Source organism: Colias philodice, chromosome 19, assembly GCF_061535455.1.
Source record: "Colias philodice isolate Cphi_HAF_F1 chromosome 19, ilColPhil1 Martin Lab GWU primary, whole genome shotgun sequence".
Taxonomy (NCBI): domain Eukaryota; kingdom Metazoa; phylum Arthropoda; class Insecta; order Lepidoptera; family Pieridae; genus Colias; species Colias philodice.
Window position 1 is genome coordinate 3,532,825 of NC_143104.1, and position 20,583 is coordinate 3,553,407.

At 33.6% G+C, this 20,583-nt stretch overlaps 2 protein-coding genes and 1 long non-coding RNA gene across 7 annotated transcripts in view; 2 read left to right on the plus strand and 1 right to left on the minus strand.

Annotated features, from left to right (window-relative positions):
* The window catches only part of LOC149479864 (uncharacterized), a 21,213-nt gene extending 16,088 nt beyond the window's left edge, over nt 1-5,125 (minus strand). Inside the window, exon 1 of one of the 3 annotated variants that reach the window (XM_089707576.1) lies at nt 4,906-5,125. In XM_089707576.1, the coding sequence (XP_089563702.1) occupies nt 4,906-4,979 (74 nt within the window). In that variant the 5' untranslated portion in view covers nt 4,980-5,125. The other 2 variants (XM_089707575.1, XM_089707577.1) reach the window with 2 other exon arrangements.
* LOC149479870 (uncharacterized) lies at nt 2,001-20,103 on the plus strand. 3 transcript variants are annotated; one of them, XM_089707580.1, is made up of 21 exons: nt 2,001-2,019; nt 6,570-6,642; nt 6,726-6,873; nt 9,745-9,877; nt 10,387-10,497; nt 10,924-11,023; nt 11,257-11,405; nt 11,667-11,746; nt 12,040-12,191; nt 13,013-13,221; nt 13,478-13,641; nt 14,394-14,603; nt 15,163-15,221; nt 15,444-15,553; nt 16,151-16,333; nt 17,407-17,583; nt 17,961-18,047; nt 18,579-18,736; nt 19,321-19,454; nt 19,682-19,724; nt 19,927-20,103. In XM_089707580.1, the coding sequence occupies exons 2-21, from the start codon at nt 6,591-6,593 to the stop codon at nt 20,072-20,074; spliced, it is 2,607 nt and encodes an 868-aa protein (XP_089563706.1). In that variant the 5' UTR covers nt 2,001-2,019; nt 6,570-6,590; the 3' UTR covers nt 20,075-20,103. The 3 variants fall into 3 exon arrangements, with proteins under 3 accessions (XP_089563706.1, XP_089563709.1, XP_089563708.1); XM_089707583.1 differs by lacking the exons at nt 2,001-2,019; nt 6,570-6,642 and adding an exon at nt 6,126-6,199; XM_089707582.1 differs by lacking the exon at nt 2,001-2,019 and having other exon boundaries at nt 6,496-6,642; nt 6,697-6,873.
* LOC149479871 (uncharacterized) lies at nt 7,023-8,425 on the plus strand. The gene is made up of 2 exons (XR_016317124.1): nt 7,023-7,830; nt 7,868-8,425. It is a non-coding gene; the product is annotated as an uncharacterized LOC149479871 (long non-coding RNA).
* Nucleotides 20,104-20,583: the final 480 nt, after the last annotated feature.

A 20,583-nucleotide genomic window follows, 5' to 3' on the forward strand; every position in this document is an offset into this window, starting at 1 on the left:
CGAAAGTGGGACACCCTGTATATATATACCTACTATATGTATTATAGTTTCAGAGCACGCGAGTGACGTTGCAGGTAGGCGGGATAACTTGTTAAAAAAGCACGGAATCTAAAGTCTAAGTAGGATACGCGTCTAGTTGACTTTGGAAGGACAAAATAACGACAAGTTTCAGCAGCAAGCAAGAGGTTCATGCCTAAATTATATTACAGTGTACCTAGACTACCTTGGATTACATCACAATAAGTCAAACTTATAATTAACAAATAGAAACTTTGGAAGTAGGTAAATAATGAATTTATTTCTAAATCCAAGTCATTCCCACGATCTAAGACACTATTTGGATACTCTTATGGGAAATTACGTTTAAATCCGGTATGCGCTTATCAAATAACATTATGCAATGTTATTAGATGAGATCGCAATAGCGTAAGTCAATATTAATCACGATCGAGATTCACGTCCGTTCGCCTAAATCCGAGACATCGTGATTGATACATCCATTAATAACTTCATTCTATGCGGAACAGTTGTTATCTATTGTTTAAAATAGCAAATTCTACTTTCACCGAACTATTTACCGATACGTTTCAAATTTTAGTTTATTGCCAGCCGAATAGCCAAATTGATGGTTCGACAGCGGTTTATTTATGTAAGATTATCTATGACGTTAAAATTAGGTAGCTGATGCTTTCTATTATACAAGTTGCATAAATACCTATCTATTGTCTATAATATGTTTTGGTGTTATCAGCGAGTAATTTATCAAGAGCCTTTCTAATCTAATCTCTATCCCGGTAATTGGTATTTTAAGATATAAATAACATTGTCAAAAAGTGGGCAACTTTGCTCCGGAAGCACTTAAGTCTAACCTTCGTGGTGCAATTTGTATTCGTATGCGATTGTAGTTTTATTATTACACTCGCAAAAACTTCCTTAAAATATGAAAATAATAGCTGTCTGAAAAGATATGAAAACAAACTAATTTTCGTTCACATTTTCCTTTAACTCATAGATTTACATAACATTTGCCCAGACTATAAAAAACACCTAAATTAATTAATTTCAGGCTACCCACCACAAAAGTTACCTAATCTTTCAAATCATTAAAAACAAAATCATGTATGGTGCGCCGTGCGACCTTAGGTGCAACAATAAAAAAACTCTTGAGTGCATAATAATATTTTCGTGTTTTAAAAACTTCATAATGCTATCTATCATTGGGCCCTATGGTTAGAAGGTATACACTCTACATTCTACAAGAACAAAAAAGCTATTTTCTTATGACTAGAAGTAAATATTACGTTAAAAATTATTCACACCTTAGGCAAATTTAAATACATATATCGGTAACAATTGCAAAGTAGAACACATGGAAGAAAAACTACAAGAAATATGTATTAGCATTTTGGACCGTACTCATTACTTTCGCTTCCAGTTGTAGGTATTATTTGTATACGTAGTATATTATTATTAGTCTGTGGTATTATTATATTATTCATTTAAAACTCACGATAATTATTATTTTCACGATAAATATATGTTAATACATAATAAATATACCTAGTAAAGTAAAAACATTTTATACACTATCTTCTCGGCCTTATTAGATGTTAGAAATACGAAAAATTATGGGCAAGATTTGTCGTGTTTTTATGTTTTATGGACTAAAAAATTTGCGGTTGAAATCAACTGTAAATTTAATTCAGAGAAATATAAAACAAAGTCTTGATCGTTTATTTTTACGAATCGAAGACCGTTCTAAAATGGAGAAACTAGTAACTAGATTAAGATTAACATCGTGTAATTAAATCTGCATTTTCCTCATGGTTTTATATAACAAAATATCTCGGAATGGTTGATCCAGTCGAAAATAAAACATCCAACGTGGTTACGTTTGGAAAGTACCATAAATAGTGTAACAGACTTTCAATGAATTACGATCCAGTAATCGTGACTCTTTAGTCATGGACACGACTGTATTTCATCACTAATCTCTGTTTACCGATACATGGATAAACTGTGAGCATTAAAGAGTATAGTTTTAGTATACATTTTAGATATTCATTTCAAATATTTAATAACAAATATACCTATATCATGCTTTTCTGTTCCGCGCCGGTTCCTGAAAGTTGTGTTTTAGATATTTGACTTCGTCGCAATTTTCCCTAGCTACTGGTCTACTGAAGTCTGAACATAGGCATAATATTATGTCTCCCTTGTGATACTTTGGTAGGTATAAAACTTAGATTTTATAGTGTTCAACACGTTTATTGAATTTATGCCTGAAATCGCATTGATTTTACCGCACTCTATTCGTAAGAAATTAGTCATTATATTAATTGTCAATAATTCTTGGTGTTGGCATCGGGCTAAACTCAAAAAGTATCTATACCTAAGTTTTTACTTCAAATTTGGTACAGAGAAAGGACATGGGACAAGTTGTATCCCGGAAATCCCACGGGAACGGGAACTATGCGGGTTTTCTTTGACAACGCGGGCGAATACGTTGACGGAAAGCTAGTAATTAATAATTAATATGACTCTGAAGTCTAAATGACTGTTTTTATATCGAAAGTGCGTAAGTTTCAGATGAGCAATAACCTACTTTGATTGATTTATTTATTTGAAACTAGCGGTCCGCCGCGGCTTCGCCGGTGGTACATATTTCGCAATAAAAAGTAGCCTATGTCCTTTCTCGGGTATCAAAATATCTCCATACCAAATTTCATGCAAAGCTTGGTTCAGTAGTTTAGGCGTGATTGAGTAACAGACAGACAGAGTTACTTTCGCATTATTATTATTATTCGCATATTAGTATGGATTGCTGAAATTAAAATAAAATTGCAAAACATTACATGCTTGAATGCTACATAAGATGGAATAGATGGATGCTAAATCGCAATCATAAACTAGTTTAAATGAGTTTAGATAAGCTTATGATTAGGAAATTTGTAAATCGATAAAATTACGTCGCTTATGTGGTTATGACCTAATCACTAATGTTTCACCTAATTATTGACGATACTCGATACGAGTAGCGGATGCGTTGCCGAGTGCCGACTCATGGATTGCAAGGTGGAAGTGATAAAAGCAATATTTTTTGAGTAGGTAGTAGGTATATAGTTATAGTATACATAGGCAAATATATAATAGGCAGTAGCACAAGTCACAGTGCGTTACGAATGTAGGGTGTAATTTTGAATATTTTTCACTACCACTTCAGGATTTTTTCTAATAAGAATCGTGTTGGTAGATGATACCTAATTATTGGAAAAAATTAGCTTGGCTGTCCTAAAATTCAATAATTACCAAAATTTTACGTACCTACCTACCTATGCATTTCTTTGTTTATTTGTCTTTCACGTCGCAACTACCTATTTTTTTATTATTATTTTTTATTTGGTGTTAGGAGGCTAGAGTCTAGACTAGACAGTGACATAGACTACCTTTTATTGCGATGATTTCCCATGGGATTTTCGTTTGACCTCGCGACTACCTAGCGGTATTACATATAACATTTTTTTACGCAATTTAATAAGACAATAAATAATTTTCGTAATGTATCAAATGACAGCAGAGGAGATTCATAAATACTTAAACGAATCAAATGTCAATGACCCTACCGATAATCTTATTCGGTACATATGCGTTAAAAAATCAATTAATAATTTAAAATTGGTAGTATCATAGCAGTTTCTACTCATGTGGCAGTACTATTATAATATTATACCTATACTGTGGTACTAGGTATAATCTGAGATTTTTCCAGGAACAACGAATAAGAGAACACTCGTTTGGTAGAGAATATGGATAAACCATAAAAGTTTAGAGCATTAATGCTTTAAGATAAAAGTCTTAGATAAAAGTAGTGGCTTCGTCTTATGTATCCCATATATTGGAACCATCGCATCGTTCAAGAGGACAATATTCACACTGAAATACCTACCTATTGAATTTATTCAAAAACTACAAATATTATTTTTAAAACAAAATTTATTGTATTCCTTCGGAAGTTCGGCACCACAGTTCGGAACCCATGACGATACGAAATACCTACCTACATTTAGGAGTTGTAAGAATTAGTAATTTCACATACCTAGGTATATTTAATTACTTTCATTGAAGATGACCATGGATAAATAATTAATTCAACCATTCATGTAATGAGACAGAAGGAAGGAATCTTTTCTTTGCCCGTGCAGTCGGGTAAAACATAAAGTAATCAGAATAGGTACATAATGTACAAATTTTTGCATGACGATAGGTATGGAAAGCACTATATTCTCACAAAACCAAAAGCACTTTATCTTCAATACAAAAACACAAACAAGTTGAAAAAAATCACGCGAAAACTTAACTCTAAAGACTGATAATAACGTTTGATTATTTTTTGTTCACTTACCGGCGCAACCACTTGAAAACACCCATTTCCTCTGATGAATCCACTTTTTGTTCGTTCGATTATAATTACACTTCATACGAGAAACCAATGCGATAATGCGTTACTTATTTCGAAAACTTTTAGGTAGGTATGCATGAAAATAGAACGGGATAGACACGCGGAGATTTACCGATACCGGCGCATGAGATTAGCTGTAAAAACCGTCTAGCAACAATGATCACCGATATATTGTGCGGTCAGACAAAACATCACGAACAACACGGCAGTCGCAATGAACTGAATTTAGTTTTTGTACAAATTACTTTTCGTCGCGCTCCGTTGAACCACTTCATCCACGCCGGTCAGGCCTCGTTCACTATTCAAGTCTACCACCGCGATTAGATACCTAACCTTTCTATCGATCTCTCAGTCACAAATAATTACCGAGCCTTTAATTAACAAGTACAATAGGTAACTTATAAAAGTAAAATAAGGTAGCGCTAGATTTACGCTGAGGTATTTACCGTTGTTCATTTGACGTTTCTTTTGTCGATTTACTACTTCGTAGCACTTTGTATTCATATAAAAATTTCTTCATGTTATTTGAACTATTTGTGAATTGTTCTCAATTATAAAATGCCTGTTTCTTTTGATTTTATTTATTGTGAGTTTTTTCTTTGACAGGAAAGCATTATTTTTATTTATTTATACTTGTATCTCTTTCTATCGATATTTTTACTTTGTCAACATGTCGAGTCAAATCAATTACCAACCGAGGTAATTATGTATAAAAGTAGGTATACGTATGTTGAAAAACTCATTTCACTTCATTTGATAAATGAAATTTTTTTTAAATTTATTTAATAAATAGTACACCAAAGTTTATGTTAAAACTTATAATTATTAAGATGCATAGATTTTAATTATTAATACTATCTACACTTCTACTAGAGAATAATATGAGACGAAATAGGTTATCAGTAATACACTACGTATTACAATGATAACAATTTGCTAAAATATATTAATACAACTTGAACTATATACATACATTTAACAGGTATTGATAAAAACATTTCAGGGGAAATTTAAATAGCGCGCCAACATTTTAACATCAAGTCTGACGTAGTGATACGTCATAACCACAGAACATAATAATATATACTCAGGGGTTCCCCTTTTATTACTTTACTCTTTGCTCGGGGTCATAACTCATAATCAGCGTTGCAAACTGTGGTTGCAAAACTATTGCAAAACCAAGAATTATAAATTCGGTAGGGTTGCCAGTAAAAAATCAGTAGTTTTCGGTAGATTTTTATTTGTATTAATTTTGACTGTGATTTTGACCAAGTTGACAAATTATTATTTATACCATCCTTGAAATGAAATTTTACTGAACATGGCTTTAGGGTATATTAAAATCATAGTCGTACCCCCAGGATATATTTATCTCCTTATTACAAGATTTGCACATTGCAAAAGTAGATTTTGATAAATGTGGAGACAATAGAGTCCATTTTTATTTATAGTATTTGGAGCATACGGCCAAACAAGGTTCTTCCCCTTGGCCTTGGCATCAAGCGAGACGATAAGATTAGAATATGCGCGAGAAAAGGATAGCTTAATAATGTCGCTAATAAGTGTGATTGAGATGGACTATGTGCAAGGTTCATCATGTTAGAGTAAAATAGTGTAGTGTAGCTCTACAAATAATAAAGTATTTAGTTTCATCGTCGTAAAAATCATGGGTAGACATGCCTTTGTAATCGGTATTTCGGTAAACGAGGGCTAATATTCGGGACATCTACCGAAAAATCGGTAGGTTTTGCAACGCTGTCATAATATCTGAAAGGTGTCTGAAAGATATGAAACCACAGTATGAAACGAAGATACTTCCAGCAGTTTGTCTGTTTGTTTGGATTTAGATACGTTATTTTTTAATAGCTGTGGAATTAACAAATTATCATTCCCATATAATTAAATTTAAAAAAATGATAACCATAGCATGCCATTTACAAATAATAAAAATTAATACCTTAAAATCTCGGCTTAAAATTGACAATTATTGACAGTTTAGACTTTATAGATAGACGTTGACACTTGACATATTATTAGTTTTATTACGAATTCAAATTTCGAAGCATTTGTTTACGTAGTGTTTAAATCTATAATTTTATATTATTTGCAGTTATTTTGATATTATACATAAATGGATGAATTGAGAGGACCTACCATACAAATCGTGCTGCATGTGAAAGAGGGTAATTAACATTTGCGAGATTTGTATCTGGTTTCCTTCGCTATTTTTTTTAAAGTTAGTTGTGGTTTGTATACATGTTTACAGGACTTGGGTTTGGTTTTTTACGATCGCCTTTTATTGTAAGTGGTTCCTTGAATGGATATATGCTAGAAACTGATCCGACTGTGCCCACCCACGCACCAGTCTTTGATGCGGAGCTAGTTTGGGAAGCTGATAAAAGAAGATTTCGAAGGTAGTTTAAGTGTAATTTTTTTATTTGCATGTATTTTTACAGTTGTATATTAAATAGCTTGGTAAAACTGTACATTATAGGGCGTGGAATTTGGGGGTAGTGGGGGGTGGAGAGAGGGGGGGTGGGTACTAGGAACTTCCCGTGTAAAGGGGGGGGCGCGAAAATTAATAGTTTTCGAGATATTTACAAATTAAGTTTTGGTCCGCCTAAAGCAAAGGGGGCGCAAAGTAAGGACTTAGAAAATTTTTGATCTAAAGTGAAAATTGTATAGGAATCATAAAATACATAATTTTTATTCAAAACGCTAAAATAAGCATGTTTTATAAAAAAAACTTTTTCTCTAAAATATAAAATGGCCGAGATATTCGCCCTCAAAGATTGATGATAAAACCTAACCTAACCCTTTCCCTATCTCCTCATGTCTTTTTTATATTGTCTCAGACACTGCCTTAGCTCCGGCGCTACGGGAAGTGCAGCCCTTCCGCCCTTGCGTGACAAAGCACGGTCGCCCGTACTCCACTTCGCAGCTTCAGCTTATTGGTCGCCTTCGGCGACCAGCCTCAGCCGCTCCGCTCCGCACGGCTCCCGAGCTTTGTCACGGCGGGCGAGGGCTGCTCTCCCTCCGCGCCTCCGGCTTTTTACATACACTCTAGGGGTAGGGCAGACAAGACCACGTGGAATTCGGGGTTGACAGCTTCGGTTCTGTGGCAAGTCTTATGATAATGCAATGCTTATTTTAGCGTAACGTTTTTTAGCTAGATTCGGACTTTCGCAGCTTAATATTGAATACATAATATTCCATCATTGAAAAAATTTACATTTTACAATCCGTCATGTATCTTGGTAATTATCAAGTTTAGAGAAAAGTTGCCCCAACAAAACATGCTTTTATTAGCGTAATCTTTACGATAAAACAATAATAAATAGGTGTTATAAACTCCATCAAAAATTTTCTAAGTCCTGCGCCCCCTTTGCTTTAGGTATTTTTTTCCAGTTCCACATTGATCTGAAGCAATTAATATTAATTATTACTTTACAATAATAGTTTTCAATACTAGTAATATTGCATTAGCTCTTTGATTTGAAATATGACAGATTTAATGTAATAGACATTAGTATGACCTGTAGTTTTTTTTTTGTTTGAGTGGGAATCGCCCTAAAGTCGCTTCTGGCACTCGCCGGCCGCTGCCGCGGCACGCTCGCTTCGCTCGCTCGGCTCGTGCGGCAGTTCAAATGTTAACCTAACACGCTCGTCGCTTCGCTCCTCGCTACCTATTTGTATGCTAAAAGTAAAAGTTTAATAGTTTTGTACAGTTTTAGGGCTTAACAGGAGTACGCACGAAACGATCTCGACTGAAAGGCAGCAAACGAACGGTAACTGAAAATGACGTCGTTATTGTTTTGTTCCACGGTACAAAGCGTACAATTAATATTGGACAGCGCTAGTCGTCCGCTAAACGGATGAATAAAATAAATTAGTCGTCCGATTACCGGATGAATAAAATAATTTAATCGTCCGATAACATCTATTTATCTATATAGTTAGGTTATCGGGGTTTCTTTAGAGAACTGCCGCACGTATTATAGGTTTTTTGTGGGGGGAGGAGGGCACACGTAGGTATTTGATTTTTTTTTGCGCGTCGACGGAGCCCCGCTTCGCGGGGCTCCTATTTCTGTGTAGTTTTTTTTTTAAAGAAACCTAACCTAACCTAACCTAACGGCTAACCTAACCTAAACTAGATTTTTTTTGCGCGTCGACGGAGCCCCGCTTCGCGGGGCTCCTATTTCTGTGTAGTTTTTTTTAAGAAACCTAACCTAACCTAACCTAAAGGCTAACCTAACCTAAACCTAACCTAACGAATTGAGGGTGAATATCTCCGCCATTTTTGATTTTAGAGAAAAGTTGTTCCTATAAAACATGCTTATATTAGCGTTATTTTTACGATAAAACAATAATAAATAGGTGTTAAAATGACACCAACTCCATCAAAAGTCCTGCGCCCCCTTTGCTTTAGTCCAACCCAACTAGCTTTAGTGTTAAAAGGTTATCTAGTAATCCGAATAATCGGACGATTAAATTATTTTATTCATCCGGTAATCGGACGACTAATTTATTTTATTCATCCGTTTAGCGGACGACTAGACACTTCGATTAATATTTTTGTTAAATTATAAATTGCGAATATTAATAATTTTATTTTATTTAATCTATTTTACAAAAACTATACTTAATAATTATTATTTTTAATGTTGTTAAAAAATATACAAATTTCATAAATAAAATTTAAATTATAATATTTTTTTTGTTAGATAGAAATGTTTTACCTGAAATGAAACGCGTTTGACAATCGCTGTAGGTCAATTTGACACTGTCATAACAGTAAGTTCGCGTTTCAAAGATAAAATGGAGTAAAATTTTCCGATTTTCAAAAATTCGTGACTCAAAAACAAAAAGTTTTCGCGCTGTGAAATTTCAGATTTAGGTTCCATAGGACAATAGCTAACCACAAAAAAAATTACGACTCTCAACTCCACGCCCTATAATGTACAGTTTAGCCAATAGCTTTATATTTTGCAGTACCGTTTACATATTATTCTTGATAATAGTTTCTAGAAATTAAGTAAATTGTTACAAACAAAATGGTTCAACAAATGAATTACTAAGTATAAAATTTTTGGGTTTTTGGGTTAATTTAGAAGTGGAATATACATATATTATTTGGTTAAATATAAAACTTTTTAAATACACTGAGTCTACAAAAGTGATGTTCAAGGAAACTGCGTACTTCTTGTTCACAAATATTTTGTCAATTCAGAAAAAGGAACAACATCTAAAAAGACATGTGGCATAACTTATTCAATTATTTCCAGTTTACGAGTACAAAATGTACCAGTTAAAGTGGAGGTGTTCACGACTGGCTCTCAAGGCAGAAAGGATAAAGTTGGATATCTACTGCTCAGTCTGCTTGGAGCTCAACCGTGCCCTGCTAACAAATTTGTTGATGTAAGGGCCGATTTTTCAATCGTTGGTTAAAATTTATCCATCCAATAAAGTATTACATGAACATTTTAAAATTTCACCTGTATACTGTCAAATACGGACAAATATAATATATTTTTGAAATGGTAGTTTAATATGTTATTCGATGAATAAGTTTTAACCAAGGATTGAAAAATCAGCCCTAAGAGTTATACCGAATCTATAAAAACTGACTTATGAGTTTTGTGTCTTTGTATGAAGTTATTATGCCCATCACATACATTCACAAAGTTTTAATATTTGATTTTATTCTGTGAGCACCTAAAAATACTATTATAATTTCTTGGGAACATATTCTGTTGATTATAGATTGTAAATATGCTCATATGTTACATTATTAAATAGTCATGTTCCCACATTATTTTGATATTTCATTTCACATTTCATTTTCATTAGGAGAAATAAAGGAAAGACTTGTTAGTGAAATATTTCTTTTATTAATTTGTATCTAAGGTTACAAACAACATTTTCAGGTAAAACATTCATGGCATAAACTGTTAGGTGTGAAATCGGAGGGAAAGTGTTGCCATCCACAACTTTTGATGAGTCTTACCATTGAAGATAGAGTGAACACACCTACTCCTGTAAGTTTAATTAAATAAATAATTATTGTGTATTGAAAATATAATCCTATTAATATTATAAATGTGAAAGTTTGTATGGATGTATGGATGTTTGTTACTCTTTCACGTAAAAACTACTGAACCGATTACAATGAAATTTAGCACACATATAGAGGGTAACTTGGATTAACACATAGGATAGGTTTTATCCTATGTGTTAATCCTTCCTATCCTTCCTAATTCCTTATCCCGGAAATCCCACGGGAACGGGAACTATGCAGGTTTATTTTTGAAAATGCGGGCGAAGCCGCGGGCAGAAAGCTAGTTTGTATGATAAACAAGAAAAGTGTTGTATTGTATGCTTTGCTGAAATAAGTGTTACTTGACTTATTTATTGTCTCCACTATAAAAAACGTCATTTAAGCTTTATCATTTAATCTCTTACAGAGGAATGAATTAAGAATGTTTCACAGCAATGAAATTGTGAATCCATCCAGTAGGCAAGAAAAAAATCCACCAGCTTCTAAATCTATTTTGTTAAAAGTTGGTATGTTTTTTATTGTTTTATTTTTTTATATTTCAAGTATTTTTATTCAATCAATCCAAGGTACTAGGTATTGGTTGAATAAAAATACTACTAAACACAAGTAATATTAATTTTAAGTAGTTAACTTCTAAAATCATCAAAAGCTAAAAAAAATTGTTGCTATAATTAATAATCTTCTTCTTTTCCATATAGCTGATTAATATTAAAAAATCTTAATTTAATTTCTTTTCTAGAGGAATATATAGCAGAAAGCAAGAAAATGGCCTCGTCATTAGATCTACAACCAAAGTTGATTTGCGAGGAGGGACTTATTCAGATTGGTGATGGGAACCATTTGTTTGTGTTGAGCCTTGTTATTGGTTCTGTGGAGAATTTAGACTTGGTAAGTGTGACAAAATGTTTACTTTGTAATAATCAAATTAATTATTAGTTTGTATGTCTACATTTTCACTTTATATTTTGAATTAAAAACAAAGATTTGATTATTATACTTTGTAATAATCAAATTTCTGATAAATATTAAGCAAATTCTTTTTGCACTTGTAAAAAGTTAAATTATTTCACTGCGACTCAGGTCAAATGTCTTATTTATTATTATCTCGTTTTAATTTAAAATTAAAGTTTATTCTCATTTATGTTTCAGCTGTTGCCAGACACATTAAAGGAGACAGCATTTTCTTATGTGACTTATACAGTGTTTACGCATAATATTATGACAGACAGGTAAATGATAAAAAATACACATAAACTATGCTTCAAATTTTATGACAAATTCTTTAATAATGCATTTAATATTATTTTAAAACACTAAGGAACTCAAATTTACCATTGCTGTAGGCGTGGTTATAAATAGAAACCTAAACTTGTTGGATTGTTTATTCATATAAAAGTTTTAATTAAGTATTTTTGACTAATAAAAATAATTCCTAAAATTTCACCATTTTAGATATAAGTTTAGGATTGGAACACACTATTATAAAAAATCTGAAAATAATTTATTCATCTCCATATTTCAGAGTGAGTGCAACATCACTAGGCACTTCTAGTAGAGCCCAGTTCAACCAACGCACATCACTTCGTTTGCAAACAGATCTGTCCACTCTGGGCAGGTATTTTGCAGAATGCCCGCATCTTGTGACTAGAGTGTGTGTGGGTGAAAGGGATGTTGGTATGTATTATTCTTTATTACAATCCTTATTACTTATTTACACTGTCTTTATTACGTTTTATCTTTATTACACTTTCCAAATAATAGAAAATCTCACAATTTGTAAAATGTCTAAGGGCCGATTTCTCAATGCTTGGATAAAACTTATCCGTCCAATAAAGTATTACACAATAATATTAAAATGTCACGTAAACTGTCAAATACGGGCAATTAGAATACGTTTTTAAAATGGTAGTTTTATACATTATTCGACGAATAAGTTTTATCCAAGCATTGAAAAATCGGCCCTTAATATTCATAATTTGTGTCCAATTGTTGTACATCTTCTTCCTTCTCTTAGAAAGAGTCGGAAGATCGGGGTACGCTATCTCTCTCACACACACGCATATTGTATGTTCATATAGTTAAGAACTTTATCCACAATTGTTAAATTAAATTATTTTTCCCACGTTTTTAGCCTGGATAAGCAATTCATTGTTTATGTTTTCTATACTCTATACAAAGACGTTTCGATTCGACGACGCGGTTGGCGCAGTGGTAAGTAACTGCCTACTGAGCCGACGGTCCCGGGTTCGATCCCCGGTCAGGGCAAATATTTGTGTGATGAACTCAATTATTTGTTCTTGGGTCTGGGTGTTTATCTATATATGTATTTATTAAATATTATATTTATCGTCGCCTAGTACCCACAACACAAGCCTTAATTGAGCTTACTGTGGGACTAGGTCGATTTGTGTAATAATGTCCTATAATTAAAAAAAAAAAGATCCATAGAATGTCTTTGTGCTCGAGTTATTTTCCATATTTTCACCAATTTCCAGGTATATGCAGCATGGACCTCCGAAAACTAATTCCCACGGATGACATACAAGTTTTCCAAACAAATTTCTGCAATAATGACAAATCGCTAACAGTTCACGAGCGTTGTTTCATACTGCGGTGCGATGACGTCATCAGGGAAGGTTCTAGACGCCCGTATATAGATGTGGAGCTTAGCTTGAAGTATCTTGGTGTTAAGAAAAATGCTCAGGTATGAAAAAGTGATTAGTTTGCGAGTGAAGCTTCTTTCCTTGTTTGTAGCAGATGTCGAAGTCGACGGCTAATGATTGAATTTTTTTTGATGTTCTAATTATGTATTTTTATTTACATGTATAAATTGTCGGTTTCTTTAACCCATCGAGCCCCGAACGGCCCGATTGGCCCACGACACAATAGATTTTCTATTGTGTCTGTGATTCCGGGGCCTGAGTTATTAAATGAAACATACCTAATAAATAATTTTCCAGAAGCCCCTCCTAACAGCCCGCAGTGCGACCCAACTAAAAGCAGGTCCAGAACAGCAGGTGGTGGTGGAAACTGAAGACATATTGACCCTGGGCCGAGCTGGTAGCTGCACTGACCTGGGGGGTGTCGGGGGGTACCGGGGGGTGGGGTCTTGTAATACTGCCAGGTGACGTTTTATTTATTTATTCTTCATTGGACATAATACAACGAAAAATATAAGATCGAACCGCTGTTTCTTAACTTTGATTTCGTTTGAATTTTTATTATTTGTATTATTAGAAAGTTGTATTTTTTTCAAATTCCTTCCAAGCAATTTATATTGCACTAGCTGCTCCGCGCGCTTTCACCCCCGTGGCTCCCTATTGGTCGTAGCGTGATGATATATAGCCTATAACCTTCCTCGATAAATGGGATATCTTACCGAAATACCGCTTATACCGAAATAATTTTTCAAATAGTTCCCGAGATTAGCGCGTTCAAACAAACAAACAAACTCTTCAGATTTATAATATTAGTATAGATAACGTTTTACAACTTTAGAGGATATACGCAAAGTCGGGTAAATACGGATTATATTATTATTACTTGAGAAGACTATTTACTAGCTATGCCCCACGATTTTAAAGGGTTATTCTATTAGCGTTTTGATTAAATATCTATACCTATGGCATTCCTTGATAAATATAACAGTGAAATGATGAATAACAAAGAAACTCTACAGCTTTATAATATTAATTTATTTTTCTACACGCACAATTAAAAGTAGAAATTATGATATTAAGTATAAATATTTAATATTGTAAAAAAATCGAGAATATTCCGTCTTTTTGAAAGCGACCGGTAATGAAATAGTGACCCACTAAATTTAACTCCCACTACTTACTACAAATTATCACATTATTAACCAAAAATTTACAGATACACAAACGCATCCGGCGAAGCGATGTTGCCAACAAATGAAATAGCGGAACTAATAAAGAAAATGTGCGATACATTCGCGTCAAGCCAAGAGAAATTACTGGCAACACATAAAACCACGTCAGATATGCAAGTGCAGTGTGATGTACAGGAAGAGAAAGAGTTGGTAGGAGATAAAAAAGAAGAGAATGTGGAGGATTTAATTGAACGGTAAGTTTTCTTAGGTAAGGTTTTTTAACTGTTTTAGTTGAGTATACTTATCATATTTAATAACTAGCGGTCCACCCCGGCTTCGCCCGTGGTACCTACATGTTTAAACTATCCTATCTCTCAAGTTGGATCGAACTGCACATGGTGTGCGAATCCATACTATGATATTATAAATGCGAAAGTAACTCTGTCTGTCTGTCTGTTACTCAATCACGCCTAAACTACTGAACCAATTTGCATGAAATTTGGTATGGAGATATTTTGATACCCGAGAAAGGACATAGGCTACTTTTTATCCCGGGAAAATGACGCAATCCCGGAAATCCCACGGGAACGGGAACTATGCGGGTTTTTCTTTGACTGCGCGGGCGAAGCCGCGGGCGGAAACCTAGTTTTACAATAATCTGTTAAGTGGTTTAGGAGTCCATTGAGGACAAACATTGTGACACAAGATTAATATATATTAATTAAGATTACATAAATTTTAAATATCGTATAAGTCTCTTGTGTTTATTAACAATCGATAAAATTATCGATATTTCCTTTTTATAATTTTCAGTGAACCCGTTAAATTGGAGGCTACAAAGAGTGACACATGTTTTACGGCCAATGTAAGAGGTTTGTTTATTCTATTTTTATTTCCTCGTTTAAAATATGAACATTAATTATTGTTATTATAAGTTAAATACCTAATGTATTTCTTCTAGACATACACATTTTTATAATGTTAAATATTTGGCTTACTCTTGACAGCTACCAATGTAAAATATTTTATATAGTTTTAGAAAAATAATTTAACATAATCATGAAAAAAAAATACCATTTTTTTCTTATATTCAGATGCCGTAAATAAAGTTTTGACGGCAGCGGATCGCGACACAATCATGCAAAAGTTTGTCGAAGAGCTCGAGGACTGGAAGGAGAAACAACAGGAACTGTTTAGAATACAGGTATTATATTATTTAATAATACTAGTTTGTAACAAATATTCTCAAAAAAAAAATGATGATGTAAAAGGCCGGTATGCATGATATGTTTAATGCAAGTCTTGATTAGCTAAAAATATTATGATACACATTACATGCGTATTTAAGGTCTAGTCACTTTTATGTATTTTATTCCACCAATAATAATGGATTGGAGCGCTATGTAACGCAAAAAAAGAAAATGTGTGTGTGCGTGTAGTGAACACACGTACGAAGTGAAACTTCTTTACGACCTCATTTTTCAAAAAATAATTTACTATATGCAACTTTACAGAAATACGTCGAATCACGCGTGGTAGGGATAAGAAAAAGATGGCGCGTAACGGAAAAATGTCACGCGTAACGAAAAAATGTTACACTAAATTTTTTTCCAACCCCGATAAAGAAGTTTCACTTCAAAAAATACTAAATATAATATAGAATATACGTAGCCATTTTTAATATTTTAGGGAATTAGGATATTAATTTATATTGGTCATCGATTAATTCCGCAGACGGATTGTTTAACGGCCTTTTGTATAGTATATTATAATGTTCCATTTAATAAATTTTTAATTTCAGTTGAAACGCAAAGAAAACTACCATCTCGATCTCTTATCTACCGAATGGATGAAACGTCGCACAGAATTAGAGAGCAAGCTAACCCGCGGGATAGAGCAATGTCGGCAACTCGCGAGTGATCTCAGTAGAGCTACGGAGGACTTTGCGTTACGGGGACATAGGAATACGCAAAGGGAAAGGAAGGTATAGAAAAAAAATGTATGCGTGTATTAGAGTACACACGTAAGAAGTGAAACTTCTTTATGACCTTAAAAATGTCACGAGTATGGCGTAACGCAAAAATGTCACGCGTACGGCGTAACGCAAAAATTTTACACTAAATTTTTGTCCAACCCCGATAAAGAAGTTTCACTTCAATAGTTTCTTTTGACGTGACAACGTCTTATAATTCGATAGAGCCGGTTGCACGCACGAAAAAACATGACTCATGCGGCGTTACCTCGCTGAGGCGTTCCATGTAAGGCTTGAAGTGCGAGCGAGAGCGCGGAACGAGCGACAAAGAAGCACAATCGGACGTTGTCACGTTCAACTATCGTCAGTAAACCGACTTTACAGACAACCAATTTTTTTATATTTATTTAATGTTGGGTAATTCGGAGGGCATAGGTATACGCAGCGGGAGGGCAAGGTGAGTGTAACATAACATATTCTACTGGGTGAATTTTTTAACCGGGCGTGATAGGCGAAATAAGGTATATCAAAGAGAACTGAAGTAATTTATCAAGCAAAATGAAGACTTTAACTACATCATCCGTTTTTATAATAAATATTCCTTGGCAGGAATCGAACCCGTTGATTTTGAAAAAAAAATACATTTAGGTACTTACTCTAATCGAAAGTGTTTCAAGAGGAGAAAAGCCTCAAAAATAATTGCAATTCCTCCCGGGCTGATATTAAATTTAATAATGATTAAGAAATAATAAGCGTAGTGGTAACTTCTAAGTAACTAAACAAAAAAAAAAAAATAGATAGTATTTTATTCTTGCTTGAAAAATAGCCATACTGTAGTTCGTTTTCAGTGTTAATATCCTACTAATATTATAAATGCGAAAGGTTGTGAGGATGTGTGTGTGAACCAATTACCATGAAATTTAGCACACATATACGAGGGTAACTTTGATTAACACATAGGATAGGTTTTATCCCGGTAATCCCACGGGAACGGGAACTATGCGAGTTTTTTCTTTGAAAAAGCGGGCGAAGCCGCGGGCGGAAATCTAGTAATTTATAAATGAATAAAACTATCATTGTTTCAGTTACTAGAAGCTAAAAAAGCTCTAGAAGAACATTACACAGCGAAATACAAAGAGTTAAGGGAAGCGTCACAAAAGATGGAAGACGATATGAATCACCAGCTTAAATTGAAAGACCTCGCTATAGAAGAATTGCAGTTAAAGATTGAGAAAATGGAGAAAGTCATTGATGGACTTAGAGTGAGTAATAGTTTTATGAAAATTATTATTTATTGTTATATAGAGTATGTTTTTATTGTTAGACGATATCTACATAGTTCTGTGATTATTTAACTCAAATAATATGATTTCGTAAAAGATTATTTTATTAATTGAATACACCGGTTCTCGTCCGATCACCGAAGTTAAGCAACGTCGGGCGCGGTCAGTACTTGGATGGGTGACCGCCTGGGAACACCGCGTGATGTTGGCTTTTTGCTGCTTTTTTTAGTTATTTATTTATAAGTTTGTAAATGATAATTTGCAATTCAAATAATTTTAATGATTTTCTTCTGTTATTTAAAATTTAAAGTTTGTAAAATAAGATTTGGATGCACTGGTATATTAATTTTTTCCAGATGGATCTGAAAAATGTTGAAAAAGATGCTGAAAGTAGGTGCTCTGGATTAACGAAAGATCAAACTGCTAGTCTAATTCAAGAGTTGGTAAGTGAAACCGTAAAATTCTAATACATATTATAAAGAATGACAAAGGCTAATTTCTTCCTAGTGACTGGTGATCCTTCAATTACTTTTACAAACGAAAATGAGTTTTTTTCACAAATTATTATGTCTAATAATTAAAAAATAGCTTTTTCATTCGACATACAAAAGTGAAGCATATTCCAAACTACGAAGATAAGGTTTTACTCTGTGGTTTTACTTATCCAATATTTACTAGTACATCTTACGATTAACTGATTTCATTACATTTATGAAGTGAAACTTCTTTATCGGGGTTGGAAAAAAATTAGGTAACATTTTTTCGTTACGCGTGACATTTTTCCGTTACGCGCCATCTTTTTTCATCCCTACCACGCGTGATTGACGTATTTCTGTAAAGTTGCATATAGTAAATTATTTTTTGAAAATAAGGTCATAAAGAAGTTTCACTTCTTACGTGTGTACACTAGTACACGCATACATTTTTTTTACTTATTGGTTAAATATCATATTTAATTAAACATCTAATCGCAGCGTTGCCTAGAAGAGAAGCTAGAAAGCAGCCGGCAATCGAAAGCATTCTTCAAAGAGCAATGGGGTCGAGCCGTGCGTGAATTACATCGCGCCAAATTAACCGCGCGGAAACAGATGTTACACACTCTGAGGGACCAAAGGAGACAACTGGCTGACGGGTGACACAGATTATATAAATAAAAAAAAATGGTTGTCTGTAAAGTCGGTTTACTGACGATAGTTGAACGTGACAACGTCCGATTGTGCTTCTTTGTCGCTCGTTCCGCGCTCTCGCTTGCACTTCAAGCCTTAAATGGAACGCCTCAGAGCGAGGTAACGCCGCATGAGTCATGTTTTTTCGTGCGTCCAGCCGGCTCTATCGAATTATAAGACGTTGTCACGTCAATAAATGCTATTTGACAAGTGAAACAGATTATATCAATAAAAAATAAATTATATTGCTGACCAACAATAATGAGAGAAAAAAAATGGCCAGGTGATTAAAAAAAAATTTATCAAAGAATAATTTGCGTTTAAATTATGTGAATCAAAGTGCGTGAGCTGCACTGCACACTTACAAAATAAACAAGTATTTTAATAAAAAAAATAATATGATAAATTGGAGATTAGTATCATAGGTGTTCTTTGGATTGCGTTACGTGTTTATCAAGCGAATATCATTTATATTACTTATCTATTAACTATTAATATAAAATATGCAGTTTATGACCAATCGCGTTTTTAACATTATTTCTCTTTCCAGTTTGGATCCGATCGAAGATCAAGAAGAAACGGTAATGGATGATAAGAACGATGTCGACATAAATAAACTCAAAGATGACTTCTATGTGGACATCTTAGCCAACTCACCGGCGATTGAGTCGCGCTCGCTTATAAGTATGAATTTGATATACCTAGTTATTAGTTTAAAATTAAGTACACTTACATTGGATGGACATAAAATTAAATAGATGGTCTTTTTTTATAATTAAATTGTATTTTTTTAAATAATTAATTCACTTCATTATAGGACAATAATAGTTATGAATCGCTTATGTTTACGAAAATGAAAGCGTGATTAGGCAATAAGTCAAATGGTTTTGATTCGATTTTTTTTCTTTTAGGTACGTCCGGTCCAGATGGAATGGAGATTTATGACGATTTAATGTAAGTTATTACAAAAATCGAATTAACTTAGCAGTAATTAGAAAAAAATAACGTTTTTTAATTGTTATGTTAATGTTATCAGTCAAAAATAGGAACTTTACTCATCTAACACTCTTCTATAAAGACTCTCTTCTATATATTTTATAGTGTTAGCTTCTGTAAATTATGGCAATATTTTAATGAATTAATACATTATTTTCAGAAAAGCGCCAATAAATCCGATGAATTCTCGCCTCAAGGACTTGATGTTACAACGCGAACAACTCGTCGCTAACGAACAAACAGACGAACTAGCTCTGCGAGCGCTTAACACTGAAATACGTAATATACTTATAAATTGTGCCACTTGATGTTATAAATAAATTAATAGTTCAATTAGTTTTACCTCTTTTAATTACACCTTAATCTAAATAATATCATCCCACTTCCTACTATTATTATAAATGCGAAAATTTGTAAAGATGAATTATTATGATGAATTATTTACACAAAAACAGCCATATCAGATCTATGCAGTTGGTACAGAGACACATTATAATCTGAATTAGCTATAGGAAGGCCCACGGAAAGCCATAGGTTGCTTTATATCCAGATACTAGTAATTCTTAAATCCGTGCCTTAGATGGCACTGTCCTAATACAACTAGCGAGAACTACTAACTCGCGCTATTGGAAACTGTCGAAAGCTTGTGAGCCTTTTTTTTATTTATATCAAAACGCATTATTGGACGTCTTTTCCTATATGTAGTCCACGTAAAGTCCATGATACACTGTGATGATATATTATCAAAAAGAAAATATAGTTATAGTAACACTCTCGGAGCAATATTATTCCTCTGAGGTAACACTAGCGTATTTTT